This window comes from Nelumbo lutea, chromosome 2 (assembly GCF_056320005.1).
Source record: "Nelumbo lutea isolate HS-2025 chromosome 2, American lotus-T2T, whole genome shotgun sequence".
Lineage (NCBI taxonomy): Eukaryota > Viridiplantae > Streptophyta > Magnoliopsida > Proteales > Nelumbonaceae > Nelumbo > Nelumbo lutea.
Genome location: NC_142685.1, coordinates 103251826 through 103269544, shown reverse-complemented (window position 1 = coordinate 103269544; position 17719 = coordinate 103251826). Strand labels below are relative to the sequence as shown.

The following is a 17719-nucleotide window of genomic DNA, read 5'->3' as shown; positions in this document are numbered from 1 at the left end:
TTCTTCATTAATTACATATAAAAGTAAATAGATACACACATAAAGGAGTAGATCTGCTAGTTAGATCATTAAGTGAAATAAGACTCTAGTATCGAAGAATTTTTGGGTGAAAATTGGTTTGGAGCAACAAAGTGCTTTATCATGCAATAATTATGTACAAATGAATGCATACATAAAGACACCTACATTTGGTTGTTTGATCCCTTTTCAATGAAAAATTCTTTATGGGGCCAATGCTCACCTACCCAAGAAAATTTGGGTGTGAGTTTGTTAAGATACAAATTTAATAATTTTGTTTGAAAATTCAAATCTTCAATAAGATAATATATCTGATTTTTAAAATACCAAATCTTCATTAAAATAAGTCTACATCTATTAGTTGTCTTTTCTAATTTTAGTGATCTTTAGATTCCTTTTATTTTGGGTAAATTCTTGAAACGTGGTAAAATTTTATCTGCTTTTTTTTGATAGAAGTCAATTCTCCTGATATACATTTGAAATCCATTTACTCTTCATAATTCATAAATTAATTCCTCAAATGTATCCCACCTCTATAAACAATAAATATGCCCGTGATTTAGAAATCTTTTTCTCCCTTGACATTCACTTCTCAGGTGGACTGAACAAGTTACCCCTTGAATCTAAACCCTTAGATTACATGTACATCATAAAGATGACAAAAGTTAAGATGTCATGTTCTCAAAATTACAGAAGATTAACAACGACAGTATCCTCTCTCAAATTTAGATTTGGACTTTATCCAAGTCCATTTGATTATTTTTAAACTAAAACAGTACGAAACTATTAAGTTGTACATGTAGAATAAATTTGTTAATAATTTTATTAAATATAAGCTTTATATAATTATATATGTTATCGATATAGATAGATAGAAAATAATTGCGATAAGCATAATAATTATGAGGATGAGATATTTTTTCGAGACTCACAGTCCCACCATGCAAAGCGGGGGGGAGACTATGTGGTATACTTCTCCAAAATCTCAATCTCAATTGGCCGTCTTGCCGTGCAGATTCATCTCTAATGTCCTTGACACGACTGATGATTAGAGCTCTAACTGAAGCTGGGACGGGTCCATCTTCGAGACTACCATTTGGTTTCGTGGGAAACTAGCATCAGTTGACTCAGTTCCAAGAAGTCTGCAATTAAATTCGTGGGAATCCATATGGTAGTTTCCCATGGAAAATTGATCATGGTCTGAGGGACTTGTCAACCCCACTGCAAGTTTCCTATACTTGTGGTTTTCATGCACTTTGATACTAGTCGCTTTAACAAGGAAATACCGTTTTGAGTAATTTATTATTTAATTGCAATAATTTAAATAAAGAATTATTTACTTAAAAAGTATTCTTAAATTATCTGACAATCATTTAAAGTATTCCTAGCTAAATTGTCTAACAATTATCTTCTTAACACCCTTCAACTTTTGGAAACATGACACACGTTACTCTTCCGTTAATTCCCCGTTACATTCTGTCACATCACGCAATTTGTCAAAATTTAACCAAAATATAAGTGAGTTTGAAATTGGAATTGTGGGGCAGGGATATGGCCCCCCTCTACCACATCTGGCTTCTACCCATGTTCTTAATTATTCATTAAGGTGGCATTTGGTAGTGCATAGGCCCTATCTACTATAAGATATGATGTTCTGTTTTGTGTAGATGGTCTCCGTTCATAAAATAGCATGAACAGGGATGGGCCACACCCTAATTTATCGTCCACAATATTTTCTTGTGGATTGTCCACATCATTATGTGGAAATGTTTCAGTGTAAGACATATATGTTACATTGGTCCAATTACTCTTATTTTATTTAATCTTTTAATAATTTTTAAATTTTTAAATTTTAATATTTTATTATTAAAATAATACTCTTAATATTAATTCTAGAATAGGCCTAATGATTCTCCTTCTCAACTCTATTTTCATTATTTAAATATAATTTTTTAATATTTTTATCAAAAAATAAAATTTAAAATATTAATTTTTATTTTTTAATATTTAAAATAGTATTTTTAATTATTTAAAAAAATACAATTGTTGTCTACATATTGATGCCTTTTTTTCAATTTATTTATCATATAAAATGCAAAAATTAGACATTTATGATTAACTATGTAAATCTCCCATAAAATATAAATGTATATGAGATATATGGAATAAAAAATTACAGTAAGAAGTAGTCCACACCACACCTATAAAACACCATTGTAGGTGTGGATCAGATCTATGGATGTACACAATCAATCAATAGTTGTGGACTGTAGTTTGGTGTAGCTTGGAGGTATTTGACATTTTAAAATTTAATAAGTATGCAGTACTGGAATTCAGAAATCTGCAATGGGCCTGTCCATTCTTTACGGTATATTTAGCTATAGGGATTCAGAAAATGGATTTAATTAGTAAATAAAAACCTATTTTCAACCAAGCCATCGAATCAGGGACGAGCCTCATACTTTCATTTCATGGGAGCTGAGGCATATAAGTGGCATGCATGCTGGTTATAGTTCATTTCTGATCATATCATATAGAATGAGCATTTCTCTCACAGGCTAGCATTTACTAAAAAAGAAAATATCGATTGTTTCATTCTTTATCGATTATATTTAAGTGTCTATGGTAAAATGTTTCTTTATTTGAATTGTTCAACTAAAAGTAATGGAATGTGAATAATCTTTACAATTGGCATCAGAGAATTAAAATATTTCGTGTAGAAGACTCCTGCTTCTGGTTGCATTGATACTTCACATTGATTCAATGGTCTGGTCCTTGATTTTTAAACTTTTAAATAATAAAATATGAACAAGTCTTTTTAAAATAATAAAATATCAAGTATAGTTTCAATGAGAAAAATGAAATGAGGGATAGGGGTGAGCAGGAGACAGGTATTATCGGAGGTTTGGAGAAGGTGGGATCCATTAAAGTGGGACCCATAACCCATGTGGTCTCTCCCAATGTTTTGTCTGTTGGTCCATCACATCGTTTTGTATAGGTGTCCAGGACACTATTCTCACACACATCTTTAAGAAGAGCCGAGCTTCTCCACTTTAACTACGTCAAATTCTTCCCAAATTTTTCTTTCATCTTCCTTTTGCCTGCCTTCTTGAGGCAGAGCATTTTCTTCTTTCCATTACTCTCCTCCAGGTATAATAATATATATTCTTGATCGGGTCGAGCACGATACATAGAGTTAAAGAAGAAACATGACGACCTCTCGGCCGCTTGTGATCACCGTTATTTCTGCCAACAATCTTAACAAGGGCAGAGTCTGTGCTAACGTTTCCATCAATAACCACGCCCCTTCGAAAAAGAAAACTCCTGTCGATTCCAACGGTGGTTCAAACCCGGTCTGGAATGTCCAGATGAAGTTCTCTCTCAATGACCGGATGCTCCAAGAAGACCGCCTCCAACTTGTCATCGACCTGCATAGTCAGGAAGAGGGCGGAAGCATAGGAGGGGCCAGTATCAAGCTCAAGGCTATCTCTGACACATGCCGGCAGCAGGGAAGAGATACCGACACCCCGCTTGATCGCAGTTTTGACTTAACAAGTCCCACCGGACAGCAAGCTGGAACAGTTAGAATCTCGTTTATGTTCAAGGAGGCGTTTATCTACAATATTCCAGGCTTTCCAGCTGGCAGTGGATCTGGCAATTCCGTCAACGCATCAGGAAAGAATTCAGCGATCAGTGGACCAAGTGAAGTACTACCGGTTAAGAGACCAGACAGTACTAAAATTACTGGCACCGAGAGTAGTGGATCAACGTCGTCGGGCCAGAACGCGAGTGGTGGAATTGGCAAAATGTTTAGCACGACCGTTGCACCTGCTGTGCTAACAATGTCAGCTATTTCTGCCACTCTGAATATTACAGATCATTTTCATCATGATAATGATCACCACGGAGACCACCTGAGTTCTAACCCACGGTACGACAGCCCTGTCATTGGTAACGAAGATAATGATCACCACGGAGATCACCACGGAGACCACCTGAGTTCTAATCCACGGTACGACAGCCCTGTCATTGGTAACGAAGATAATGATCACCACGGAGACCACCTGAGTTCTAATCCACAGTACGACAGCCCTGTCATTGGTAACGAAGATAATGATCACCACGGAGACCACCTGAGTTCTAACCCACAGCACGACAGCCCTGTCATTGGTAACGAAGATAATGATCACCACGGAGACTACCTGAGTTCTAACCGACAGTACGACAACCCTGTCATTGGTAACGAAGGATACGAATCATACGGTAAAAATGAGAATACGAATCATACGAATCATACTGTTCTGAAGATGGTTAATTAACTCTAACGCCATTTTCACCTTCTCAATAACTGCGCAGAAATTGATCATAAAATTGCTGACGTTGTTACGGTGTGATTTTGCAGATATATGCGATCATGACGTTCCAGTTGATTCAGATATTGCCGTTGATAACTTTCCAAATTTGTTCGACATTTTATCCAATCTTTTTTAAATGAGAAAATCGGTGTCGCATTTACAGTTTACGGGCTCCAGAAATCTTCCTCAAGTGTGTGCTTATTTACATTATCTATTAGAGTACTGTTGGGGTTGCATGAAAACTTCAACTAATATGTATTAATCTTCCCTTATTTCGCTTGTCTTATTAATTATAAGTTTGTTTGCGTTGCAGCTGTACGTGTTCTCTGTGTGTCTAAAGTAGTATCTATATACAGTAGTTTCTGCGTTGATTGTGGATGCCATGTTACTCTCGTCTCTTTAATAAAGCGTTTAATTATTTACTTTTTACATATAGTTCCATATTTGTACTTCGATGGGATGGATCTGGCATGAATTTTGATTTTTGAGTCAAGGAATTGAAACGAGATGAGAAAGGGAATTTTGTTTGAGAAACAGTGTTTTAAAACCACAATTGGCCCAGCCGGTTGAACCGTTCAATTAATCGGTATTTGGCAAACCTAGTATCCGTTTGATTTGTGGTTAGGATTGGATTTGGAATTAGAATCAAAATCACCTATTCTTTATGCCTATTTGGTTTAGTTGGGGAATCTGAATCAAATTCAGATTGTTGTTGTTTGGCCATTTGGAGTTGGAATCAGACTTGTTTATGGCTCGAGCTCGGGCTCAGTCTTATCTTTTCCAAATTTGAATGGGCCTGCCCAAAGTCCGAGCCCGACATAGTGTAAAGTGAGGCCCAAAGCCCACCCATGAACAGGTCTAGGTCTAGTTGGAATTGGAATCAACTGAAAATTTTTAATTTTGTATTAGTTTATTGTTATTTTATTATTATTTTATTATTATTTATAAGTTAATTATTCTTTTATTAGTATTTTGTTATTATTTTTTTAGTTTTTAATGATTATTATCTTAATATTTTTCATTTATTTACATATACTTTATTAGTTTATAATTATTACTTTAATAATATTTTGAGTTGTAAATACTTAAAGTACTCCTATGAATTGGCAAATGGACAAAATTTATCCTACTTTTTGAAGAATTACTTAAAGTACCCTTAAATTTTTTTTGACAATTCATTAAATATTGACGAACAGATTTACCCTGCATTATTCCTCACATTTTCAAAATAAAATCCAACTGATGAAAAATTTCTTATTGACTCTAGTTTGCTAGCCATCTTCCATGACCTTTGAAGAATTTGAGCATAGGCACATACATCCATTAGATGTATGCTTCGATCAGTTCAACCATGAAATCTCTCTCTGTTTCATCCTCCAATTCAATTTCATTTCTCTTATCTGATTCAACTTGGACTATAGGAAAAGTACGCTTGTTCGACCATAGATCAAATGCTACTTGGATGAATGTAGTACAAACACTCAAGGTTTGAAGAAGTTCGTTGAAGAGAACCAAAAATTGGTAGTTGAGTGTGCCATCCTTTTGAATCAATGTTCAAGGTGGGAGAAGGAAAGCTCAATGTATGAGTGTGATAGGGAGGTGCTGTTGGGGTTCGACAATGAAGATGATGAAAGGGACAAAGAGGTTGAAATTCCCATCCTTGAAATTGAGGATGGGTTGAGGAGTGTTGCAAAGGAGTTGCAATTAGGGGTGCGAATGTACCGGTTTCAGGTTGGACTCCGTCCAAATTGAAAGTGTTATGGATGGATTTGGATGGCCTAAAATTGAAATGTTATCGAACCGATCCAAACATGAATTACCCATTCATAGAATGGATCCAAAAGTGGACAAAGCCAGTTAGTTCAAACGAGTCCGTTGGTCCATTCATTTCGTTTGAACCATGGAAACTTTTGAAGGCTAGGGATTGATGCCTCCGTTGTTCCATCCCCAAAGTCTCGCCGATGGTATTTTATTTGAATCTTTGAGCAAACTCCAATGGTATTTCCTTCCCATTGGCGATCTTCCTCTCCCCCTCTGCCTTTCTTCAACAAAAGCACCCCTTCTTCTCTCATCGCCCTCTCACTTTCTCTAGTGACAGTAGTACAACACTCTCTCTTCTCTCAGTGTGCTCTCACTTTCTCTAGTGGTGACAACACTCCCTCTTCTCTCAGGCAATCATATTTTGGTCATTTTCTTTCTTGCATCTCTCTCTCTCTCTCTCTCTCTCTCTCGCAATAGGCTCCTCTAACCTTTGTGATTTGTTCATTCAGGTATTTCATCAATCCTTTGTCATTAGTAGGGTTGTTCATAAGAAGGCCCAAACCGACCAAACCGACCAACACGAACTGACCCAACCCGAGTCGGCCAGGTTTTCATCAGCATCGGTCGGTTTCAGGTTGGGCAAATTCATAAACCGATATATCGAGTCGATTTCTGTTTTCTTGTGTGAAAACCAAAATTGACCTGAACCGAACCGAACCAATTAGTCTTCTAGCTAGTTCCTACTTGACTAGTCTTCTAGAGTTCTAGTTCCTACTTAACTAAATTGCATCTATCCTAGTTTCTATAGTCTTTTACACAAAATAGGCAATTAATTAGGCAATTACAATTAGAATTAGGTGTCCTTTTTTACTTAGATTAGAATTTAGAAAGTTTCTTGAAATATAAATATTTCAGCCTTCTTTCTATAAAACAGTTTGACTTTCTATTTTATTGATAACTTTTGTCTTACTTGACACTTGTTTTTACATGAAGAATTTATTGATTTTATTCTTTACCTGAATTGAATTCAGATTTATCTTTGACTCTTGAACAACAACTAATTCAGATTTACATGAAGATTTATCTTGGACTCTGAATAAAATTCAGATGGCTGAAATGATGGTCAAATAAATTTCCTTCTAGTTCTAGGCTTCTCTGTCCTTTTTGTACAGGAGAAAAACCGAAACCGACCAAAACCGACCCAACCCGACTCAAACCGACTAGGTCGGTTTTGTCTATTAGTGGGTCGGTTTCGGTTTCCACCTCAGGTAACCCGACCAGGTCGGGTCGGTTGGGAAAACCCCAGTAAACCGACCCAACCCGACCCGTGAACAGCCCTTGTCATTAGAACCTAGCATAGAACAGGTTAAACTTCACTTGATTTCTTGTTCTTTTCATTGTTTTAACATAGTTGCTTAAAGATAGGAAAATAACCTGGCCAACAATAGTTTTCGGTCTGCAAAACATCTATTCTCTCATTATTAGCAAGGAAACATGTTTTAGCCTTTTTTTTCCTATGAGGCCATGAGTACTTAATTGAATTGGATTAGTCCAGACCTAATTGACATGATCCATTTGTACTGGACTCATATCAGAGCATATCAAATTGGAGCAATATCCAATACATTGACAACCCTGTTTGTAAACAATCTGTTAGACTTTCTTGTGTTTCATGTTAGTGTGAAAGTTAATTTATTTTCTTACTTATTGCATTAAGGATGGATAAACCAAGTAACAAAAATGCAAATGTTCTTGAAAACCCCAATGAATCATCTATGACATCTAGCTCTACTGGGAAGAGGGTTAGGTCCAAAGCATGGGATCATTTTAAGAAAATAAATTTGGATTCAAGGGAGCAGAGAGCTATTTGTAAACATTGCGAAAATAGTATATAGGAGGAAGTTCTAAAGGAATGAGCCACCTTTTAGGGCATGTACCAAGATGTCCTAAATTAAAAAAATTGGGCACAAGTGAATAAAAAGTTCCAGAAAACTTTAAATTTGACCAAGATAGGAGCCAAGTGGACTACTTAGAAAAGATGATAATGAAGCATGGGCATCCTTTTAGTTGAAGAAGAGTTTTTTCAGATATTTGTCAATAATCTTCAGCCATCATTTATGTTTGTAAGAAATACAATAAAGAATGATGTCATGAAGATTTATTTGGATGAAAAGGAGAAGCTATACAAATACTTTGATGGTTTGGATTGTTAGATTAGCTTAAGTACTGATATGTGGACTTCAGAACAAAATTTGGGGCGTTATTGTTTAACAACACACTTTATAGATGATTGGTGGGCGGTGAAGAAGAAAATTATTGCATTTGTGGCAGTTGAATGTCCCCATGGTGGAAACACTTTGTATGAATTCATTATGGAGAGGATGTTGACTTGGAACATTGATAAAAAAACATATATTATAACAGTTGGCAATGCCTCTAACAATGATGCTATGGTTAGGGGGCTTAGGAATCAACTCTGTGTTAAGGGTTTGCCCCCATTGCTTGGTGGTCTATTTCATGTGAGATGTATTGCTCACATCTTGAATCTTATTGTTGTGAAAGATGGGTTAAGAGAAGTATCTCCATTGTTACATAAGATTCAAGAAAGTGCTAAATATGTAAGGATGACACCCTATAAGGAGAAAAAAATTGACAATGAAAGAAGCCAAGCAAAAGTACAACCTAAGAGAGGGTGGTTGTTGATTATCTAACATGATGGAACTCCACATATGACATGTTGGACACAACTTCAGAGTTGAATGAAGCATTTTTTCGACTAGATGAGATAGAACGTAATTACAAGAATCTACCTTCTGATGAGGAATGGGAGATGGGGGCAGTTTTTTATATCTGCACAAAAAATTTCTCAAGTACTACTTCTCCAACCTCAAATGTATTTTTCCCGATATTTGCACAATCAAGCTTTTATTGATTTAGTGGTTGATAGTGATTATGATTATATTCATTCAATGGCAAATAGAATGAAGAAAAAATTTGATAAATATTGTGATGAATGTCTTTTGGTGCTTGCGATTGTCGTTGTCTTTGACCCCAAGTTTAAGATATAGATTGTAACAAATTACTACAATCTCATTTATGGAGAGACTGCCAAGAGACATGTTACAGGAGTTAGAGAGTCACTTCATGGCCTATATTCAGAGTATGTGGGTTTTGATATAGAGGATGGGCCACTTGTAGGCTCTAGTATTGCATCTCAGCCTTTGAGGATTCGTGGTGTTATAGATTTTTTGGGTTGTTTTGATTGATGATTGACTGAAGAGTGTCTGGAGTGTTGTCTAGGCATTCAAAAGTTAGAGTTGGATCTTTATCTTGAAGAAAAACTATTTCCTAGTAGTGGTGAGAGTTTGATATTTAGAGATTCTAACGAGTTGATGTCCTAAGTTTCCGAAACTCTCTAGATTGGCACATGATGTTTTGGAAATTTCTATATCTACAATAGCATCCAAGAGAACATTCAGTATTGGGGGTAGAATAGTAGATCAGTGTCGTACTTCATTTTTTCTAGAGACGTGGAAGCTTTGGTTTATAGGCAAGACTAGTTAGAAGCTCCAACTACAAAAAGCAAGTTAAAATTTGGATCTTGAAGTAGTTGTTTTCTTTCCTATGTGTTTTTCTTTATTCATATATTTTTGTTTCTAATATGTGTTTTTGGTTGTGTATTATTATTTTTAGATTGGACTGCACCTAGTCCATTTATAATGGTTTATATTGGACTAGGATGGGTTGAACCAATATGTAGTCTATTGACAAAAGATAAGAGTAAGGCTGTCAATGGACCAGTTTTGGGTTGGAGACAATCTGAATTAAAAGCAAATAGAACAAGTTGGATAGTCCGATAAGACAATGGATTGGAATGGACTAGTCTGGTCTGGTTCAGGTTGGTCAGTCCTATAAGACAATGGAGTTGGAAAATCCAATAAATTCTAAGTTGAACAATCCAATAAGATAGTGGAATGGACCAATCCAATCTAGTCTAGTTGAACAATCCAATGCCACCAAACCTACCACAATTATTAATACTTAACTATTTAGTTTGGTGAAATGATACTCACCTACTGAGTATAAAAAAATAGGAAAGCAATTCTAAATAATTTGGAGCCAATTTTTGTTTTATCATAGAAATGGCAAAACAATGGCACAAACTCTATAGGGTCTACTACTTAAAAGACTGGTTTATCTTTGGAAAATCCTGTAGATGATCTTGGACCACTATTTGAAGTCACCAATTTATCATCAGATACATATATGGGTCACATTAAAACACATTGACAAAGATGGTGTATTGTAGATGCTTGTTTGTCATTGTTCATTTTGCTAATAGATGTAGTTATATCTGAATCTAAAGGAGTCACTCCATTTACTCATCAAAGCTGCACATAGAATGACTTGATTTTTGCGGTTAGAGTTTTTTCTAGTTTCCTAAACATTGAACATGAGCCATTGCGGTTAGAACTATGTTGTTTGATGTTATATTGGTTTCCTATGTCATTCTCTTTCCTATACAGTTCTGCTTGTGCATTTGTTTCCATTATAAATCTGGCATCATTCTTGTCTTATATTATTGCAACCATTGATCTTTTTGTCTGCATCTGAATAGTGTGCTTTTGCCAAACGGGAAATGGTTCTTTTATTTTTTAAAGCATACTTTACAATTTGTTTTTACTCAAATGGTTTTCACAACAAAATTACCAAAGTAAAGGTATTTATGTAATTGGTACTTTGGTAGAAGTTTATCCAAAGATAGCCTTAGCTTTTACATATATAGTTCCATATTTTTACTTCGATGGGATGGATTTGGCATGGATTTTGAGTCAACGAAACAAGATAAGAAATAGAATACTGTGTGCGAAACATTTTTTAAACCCACTATTGACCCAGCTGGCTAAACTATTCCAACCATTATTTGGCCTTAATTCCCGATCTGGTTTTGCTACAATTTGGTTTGCGAAAAGGATTGGATTGGAATTGGAATCAAAATTACCTATTCTTGATGCCTTTTTGGTTCAATTAGGAATCAGAGTCGAATTCTAGTAGTTTTTGCTTGGTCCATTTGGATTTGGAATCAGACCTATTTATGGGTCGGGCTCAGGCTTGGCTTTTGCCAAAATTTGAATAGGGTCAGCTTAAAGCCCAAGCCCAACATAGTGTAAAGTTGGGCCTAAAGCCCTACTTGTGAACATGTCTACTTGGAATTGGAATCAACTAAAATTTTTTAATTTTGTATTAGTCTATTGTTATTTTATTATTACTTCATTAATATTTATGAATTAGTTTCTAATTTATTATTATTTAATAATTAATATTATAATATTTATTACTAGTTTATAAATATTATTATTATTATTTTGTTATTAATTTAATAATATTTTGAGGGTTAAATACTTAAAGTACCCCTATGGTTTAGAAAATGGACAAAAATTTATGAAATATTGACAAAAAATGAAATATCAAATTTGCTCTACGTTATTGCTCAAATTTTCAAAATAAAATCCAACTGATGAAATTTTTTTCATTAATTCTAGTTGGCTAGCATCTTTGAAGACTTTTGAAGAATTTGAGCAAGGGCACATACATCCACTAGATGTATGCTACGATTAGTTCCACCTTAAAATCTCTCTTTGTTTCATCCTCTGATTTGATTTCGTTTTCCTTATATGATCCAACTTGAATTCTAGAAAAAAAAGCAGCTTGTTCAACTTTAGATCAAAAGCTAATTGAAAGAGGTCATTTGTTTCTTTTTCACCAGAAACCAGGGAGATGGAAAGCAACATCATAGTCTTCGATATATTTCAAAAACTATTCTCTAAGAAAAGTTCTTTTGTTCTTTATCCAATGGCTAAAGAGTAAAAAATAAAAATGCTTCACTTAAAACATTTTTTTGGGAAAATTTTACTTTAATATACCTTAAACATGGGGGTAGTGTCAAGTTAGTACCCAAGCTTTCAAATGTGTCACTATAGTACCCAAACTTTCAAAAAGTGTCAAGTTGGCTCTAAACCGCTAATAGGCATTAAGTATCATGTAAAAGGACAAAAGTGCCCTTTCACCTATCATCTAATTTTCTTATATTTGGTATCCGACGTTGAAGTTCAAAGTTGTTCATTATTGTAGGCAATGGCATAGATATGTTACACAGCTGTTGTGCAAACCCATTGAAATGCCTACACTTCTCTACGAAAAAATTAAGGGAAAAAAACAAGGGAAAAAGACAGAAAAGAAAAAGCATGGAGAAAGGAAAGAACAAAAGAAAAGACACAACTCCACTAACAAAAATCTAATAGGCCAATCTAAACCAACCTATCAACAAGATACATTGATTTGAAAAGAAAAAGAACAAAAAAGAATTAAGAATGTTATTTTGACTGATGGTTTTTAACTTTAGTGCCACCACTCTTGAACTTCAATTGGTGTCGAATGATCTACATTATACATTCTAGATATACATGGTAAATGATTAACAATATGGATATCAAAGCAATCAGATTGCATAAAAAATAGGAATGGTGGAAAAGAAGGGACAACCTCTTTGGCAAATCAGAATGGTGCAAAAAAATCTTTCTGCTTCCCAAGCAATGAGCCAATATCCCTGCAATCTGCTTAAAGGGGGAGGTGAAACAACAGAAGGAAAATTAACAAAGATAATAATGATAAGAGAACCACAAAGAAGAGTCCAACCCAAAAAACAAAAATGAAGAATCATGAGTAGGACAAATGTTTCTCCAAGGATACACCACCTACTTGAATCCAATCCCTGCCGATCACTTATTTTTTCTTTGTCTGTGAATTAGTTGATCATGGAAGACTAAAGTCATCGAAAGAAATCAACACTAAACATTTGAATGACCATGAAGTATCAGGATCTCCTACTAGAAGGCTTTGATAATGGAAGGAATAAAATTGAACCCAAGAACCAACTATTATCAGATCAAATATTCCTGCTTCTCTACTTCAGGCTTGAACCCTAGTAACCGATTCGATTAGCAAGGACATTCACATCTCCATTCTCTCTTCTCTTAACCTAATGTGCCACCCCACTATAGTTTAACATGACACAAATCACCATTTGGGGTTTGATTGCTTCTCTACTTTGGGCTGAAACTACCCCACTACAGTTTAACTTCTTCCAATACTGGGAATGCACCACATCCATCATTGATCTCAATTAGAAAATAATATGAAGAGGATGGTCTCAAAGAATAGGTTGAATTTCATTAGCTATAGAGAGAATGTACAATGCTGAATATATACAAGAGTAATAAAGAATAAATTAGAAATAATTACAACTATAGAAATAGAAAAATAAGGAAGGAGCTTTAGTAGGAAACTTCCTAAGAGGAGAGTTCCTTTTTTTCTTTGATTGGTCTCTCTTTGTTAAGAACTCCTTTGTATAGTAATTGGCCCGTCTTTAGCAAGAAGGGTAGAGTTGTCTTTGGTAAGAGGAGGAGGGATAGGGTTGGTCAACTCCTCAATATACCCTCTCAAGTGGAAGTGTGCTGAAAGCACATGAAGCTTGGACTGAAGCCACTTGAACCGGTGAGAGGAGAGTAGCTTAGTGAAAATATCAGCAATCGGACCAAAGACTTATTAATAATAATATCCCAAAGAAAATGAAAATTGATCTCAATGTGTTTAATACGAGTACAGAAAATGGGATGAGCTACAAGATACATGGCTCCTAATATTATCATAGTATTACACCAGTGGCAATTGGATTTGACTCCTAGATCAAAAAGAAGTGAATTCAGCCACAAGAGTTCCGTGGTGGCATTAGCTAGAGCTCGAAATTCAGCCTCTGTGCTTGAGCGAGCATTAATAGGTTTTTTCTTAGCACTCCATGAGATCAAGTGTGAGCCAAGAAAAATGCCATATCCACCAGTAAACCATCTATCATTAGGGAAGTCGACCCAGTTAGCATCAGAGTATGTAGTCAAGTTATCGAATGTGTGCACTAAGAAAAATAATCTAGTGCCAATGGCACCTTTGAGATACTGCAGTATACACTTAACTGTGCCCCAATGTTCTTCAGTCGGAGCATGTAAAAATTAATAGACTTTATTTACTACAAAGGCAACGTCCGACTTGGTGAGGGTGACATACTAAAGATCACCTACAATGCTACAGTACTGAGTGGGATTAGATAATGGTTCACCATCAAACTGTGAGAGGCGAGATGAGGTGGCCATTAGACTAGAAACCGGTTTGGTTGCAGCAAGGTTAGTCTTCAACAAGAGATTTAACACTAAGAAAGTAGTGGCATCACAGTGAGATTTAACACCAAGAAAGTAGTGCAATGACCCCAAGTCCTTCAGGGCAAATGTCTGAGATAAACTACTAATAAGTTGATAAACATGAGCATAAAAACAGCTAATAATAATAATATCATCAACATAAACAAGAATATAAATGATAATCTGCTCTTGGCTATAGATAAATAGGGAGGGGTCACATTGTGAACCACAAAAATCAAGGTCATATAATCGATTGTTCAGATGAGAGATCCAAGCCCTATGAGCCTTTTTTAGTCCATAAAGGGCCTTGTGAAGTTTGCAAACATGATTGGGATAATTGCTATCCTTAAAACCCTTCAGTTGATGCATATAAATAGTTTTAGTGAGAAGAACATTAAGAAAGGCATTATGGATGTCCAATTGGTGAATGTCCCATCCATGAGAAACTGCAAGTGAAATAACAGTGCACACAGTTGTAGGTTTGACCATAGGACTAAAAGTCTTAGTGAAGTCAACCTTGGAACTTAAGTGAAGCATTGTGCAACAAGACAACCTTGTAGGGGTTAATTGAACCATTAGGGTGCCATTTGATTTTGAAAACCCTCTTGGACCCAACTACATTCATAGAAGTATCATAGGGAACCAGCTCCCAAGTACCATTTTGAATTAATGTATGAAATTCGGTAGCCATGGCAGAGTGCCAATAAAGGGACTTAGTAGCCTGTTCGTAAGAAGAGGGCTCCTCTTCATGAGTACCGACATCATGAAGTGGAGCAGGCAAAAGAGGATGGTGAGTAGCAGATAAAGCCTGGGCTGATCTTGATATCATAGAGCTTGTTGATATTGGAATGAGTGCACACAAGAGGTCCTACAATAGGAGTGGTGTTGAGCAGTTCTTGAATAGGTCTGGCGCGCCAAACTAGTAAGAAATCATTACTAATGGAAGCTTCTTGTTCTGATTCAGAGGAAGGAGTAGATTCCTCATTAGTAATAGATATAGATGGCAAGGAAGAAGGGGATACCTCAGGAGTAGGATTAGTAGGAGTAGAAGTAGTTGGACATGTGTTAGCATTAATGAGACCCAAAGAAGAGAGAGTAACACCAATGGGAGTAGTAGGGCTAAAAGATGGGAAAAACTGTACAAATCCAAGAAAGGAATGTTCATCAAACACAACATGGTGAGCAATGATTTCGTTACTAGTATTGGGGTTGTAACAATGGTACCCTTTGTGATTGTTTTTGTAGTCAATATATATAAAAGGAGTAGACTAAAAATCCATATTGTGTGAATTATAAGGGCGAAGTAGAGGATAATATTTGCAACCAAACACCTTTAAGATAGAATAATCAGGAGGTTTGCCAAACAATTTCTCATAAGGAAAGAGATTACCAAGACCCGAACTCAGTAGTCATCACAAGGAAGATTGTAGTTTCAGCAGCATTAGCCCAAAAGGACTAGGGGAGAGAGTACACCAGTAGAGATAACGTGGACTCAATAATGTGCTAATGTTTGCATTTAGCACTTCCATTCTGTTCATGCGTATGAGGATAATTGAGAATCCATGAAAATTTTGAATATGCATCCACAAATAAGACATAATAGTGAAATCCTTTATTGGACAAAATAGGGGCAGGTCCCATACATCAAAAAACATTAATTCAAGAGGAGAAGAAAAAGTGGTATTCGAAGATGGTAAACTTAAAATATGGATTTTGCCCATCTGACAAGTTTCAAACACAAAAGTGAAGGGATGGGAGATCCATCAAATGGATGGCCGAACCATGTAGGTTGGTGAGGTGAAATTTCAAAAATTTTCTTTCTCCCATCCGGGAATCATATTCTCTAATTTAAAAAACTGCATTTTCAAGGTTCGTTCTTGAAACAAATTGGACCAAATCTTGAACCAAGAATAGGGAGAGGTATACTTGAAATGGAATCCACGCAAACAGATCCTTCTAATGTAGGTGTTCATGCCCAAAGAGGTTATCAAATTCTTCCTCCACTGAAGATGACACAACTTAGGATGAGGAAGAATTAGTCGGGTGTTCTTCAACAAGAACCTCAGATTCTTCAGCGAGAATCGAATAGGGATATGAGCATAGCTTCAAGGTTGTTTCTTCAACCAAGAAACAATATCAAGATCTAATCTTGATCACTCAAAGATGTGGAGATCAAACAGGGTAGGGCGGCAAGAGCAAAGAGAGAGAACTGGAAGCAGATTGCAGATGAATTGTATAACCTTTTAACAATTTGCCTAATTTTTTATATATAATCTTTAAAGAGTTAACTTCTTAATTTGATTAGGAGTTTCTTGATCCAAATATTTATTTGGATATGAACTCTTTAAGTGGTGAGAATAATCCCTTATCTTATTTGTAGATCAAGATCAGCTACTCCTAATCTAATTAGAAGTTTCCTGATCCGAATCTCTATTTGGATCTGGACTCTTTAAGTGGATAAGAGTTAATCTCCTATCCTATTATGTTGATCCATACCCAGATCGCCCCCTTTTACTTATTATTATTAAGCACGGTTTGAATTGGGCTTTAGGCCCATTAAGCATTCAGGCTCATTTCCCTTTAAGTGCTGGACAGTTTGGTTCTCTTTGTATAGCATAGGCCCCTATCATTGATATCCACATCAGCCACATTGGTTCATCCCAGCCTCTATTACGCCTAGCTAAATTCACTATTGAATACAGTGAACCCTTGAGTCCATTAGTATGGGATCTTAATGGGCCCAACATTTACACTAAATGGCCTTTGGGTCTAGCCATCTTAAGAAGGCCCAGGGACTGTGGGCAGATGTGAGATTAGCCCATCAGGTTTATTATCCCTAAATGGTCTTACACTTAACCACTCTGCCCATAATGATCAAACACTGTCCGACAAGAAAGGACCTCTCCCTTGGCTGCAATGTATAGTGTTGCACTCTTTGCTCACATGGATCCTAGGAATTAAAACATTTTGCAAACATTTTATGAAACCATAATATATATGTATATCTCTATATATTTTGCAAAACAAATCTCAACAAATTTGAAATCAACTATTAGCAATTTAGGTTTCCATCAGAGAGAGTGCATTCCTCAATAATTCACTTTATCTAACAAAGAGGCTGATTCTATCACTATGATCACCCACTCAGGTGAATTCTCAAACTACCCCAACATGCCTAGGTTTTGACCTCCGCTAAGGATCTCACTAATTGGCATATCAGAGACAGCCCAATCTACACTTAGTGTAGTACCATAATCGAGTCTATGGGTCAGGTGTAACATTCTAGTTTTGCCCATCTGTCTCTAAGGTCTAGGGCAATTTTGGAATTTAGTCCGG

At 35.9% G+C, this 17719-nt stretch overlaps 1 protein-coding gene and 1 pseudogene across 1 annotated transcript; both read left to right on the top strand.

Annotated features, from left to right (window-relative positions):
- The first annotated feature begins 3063 nt into the window (after positions 1–3063).
- On the top strand, positions 3064–4754 carry LOC148872427 (uncharacterized). Its single transcript, XM_088973244.1, has 2 exons — positions 3064–4281; positions 4421–4754. Exons 1-2 carry the CDS (start codon positions 3228–3230, stop codon positions 4507–4509), a joined length of 1143 nt encoding a protein of 380 aa, XP_088829370.1. The 5' UTR covers positions 3064–3227; the 3' UTR covers positions 4510–4754.
- Positions 4755–7840: 3086 nt separating this feature from the next.
- On the top strand, positions 7841–9739 carry LOC148872426 (zinc finger BED domain-containing protein RICESLEEPER 2-like; annotated as a pseudogene).
- Positions 9740–17719: the final 7980 nt, after the last annotated feature.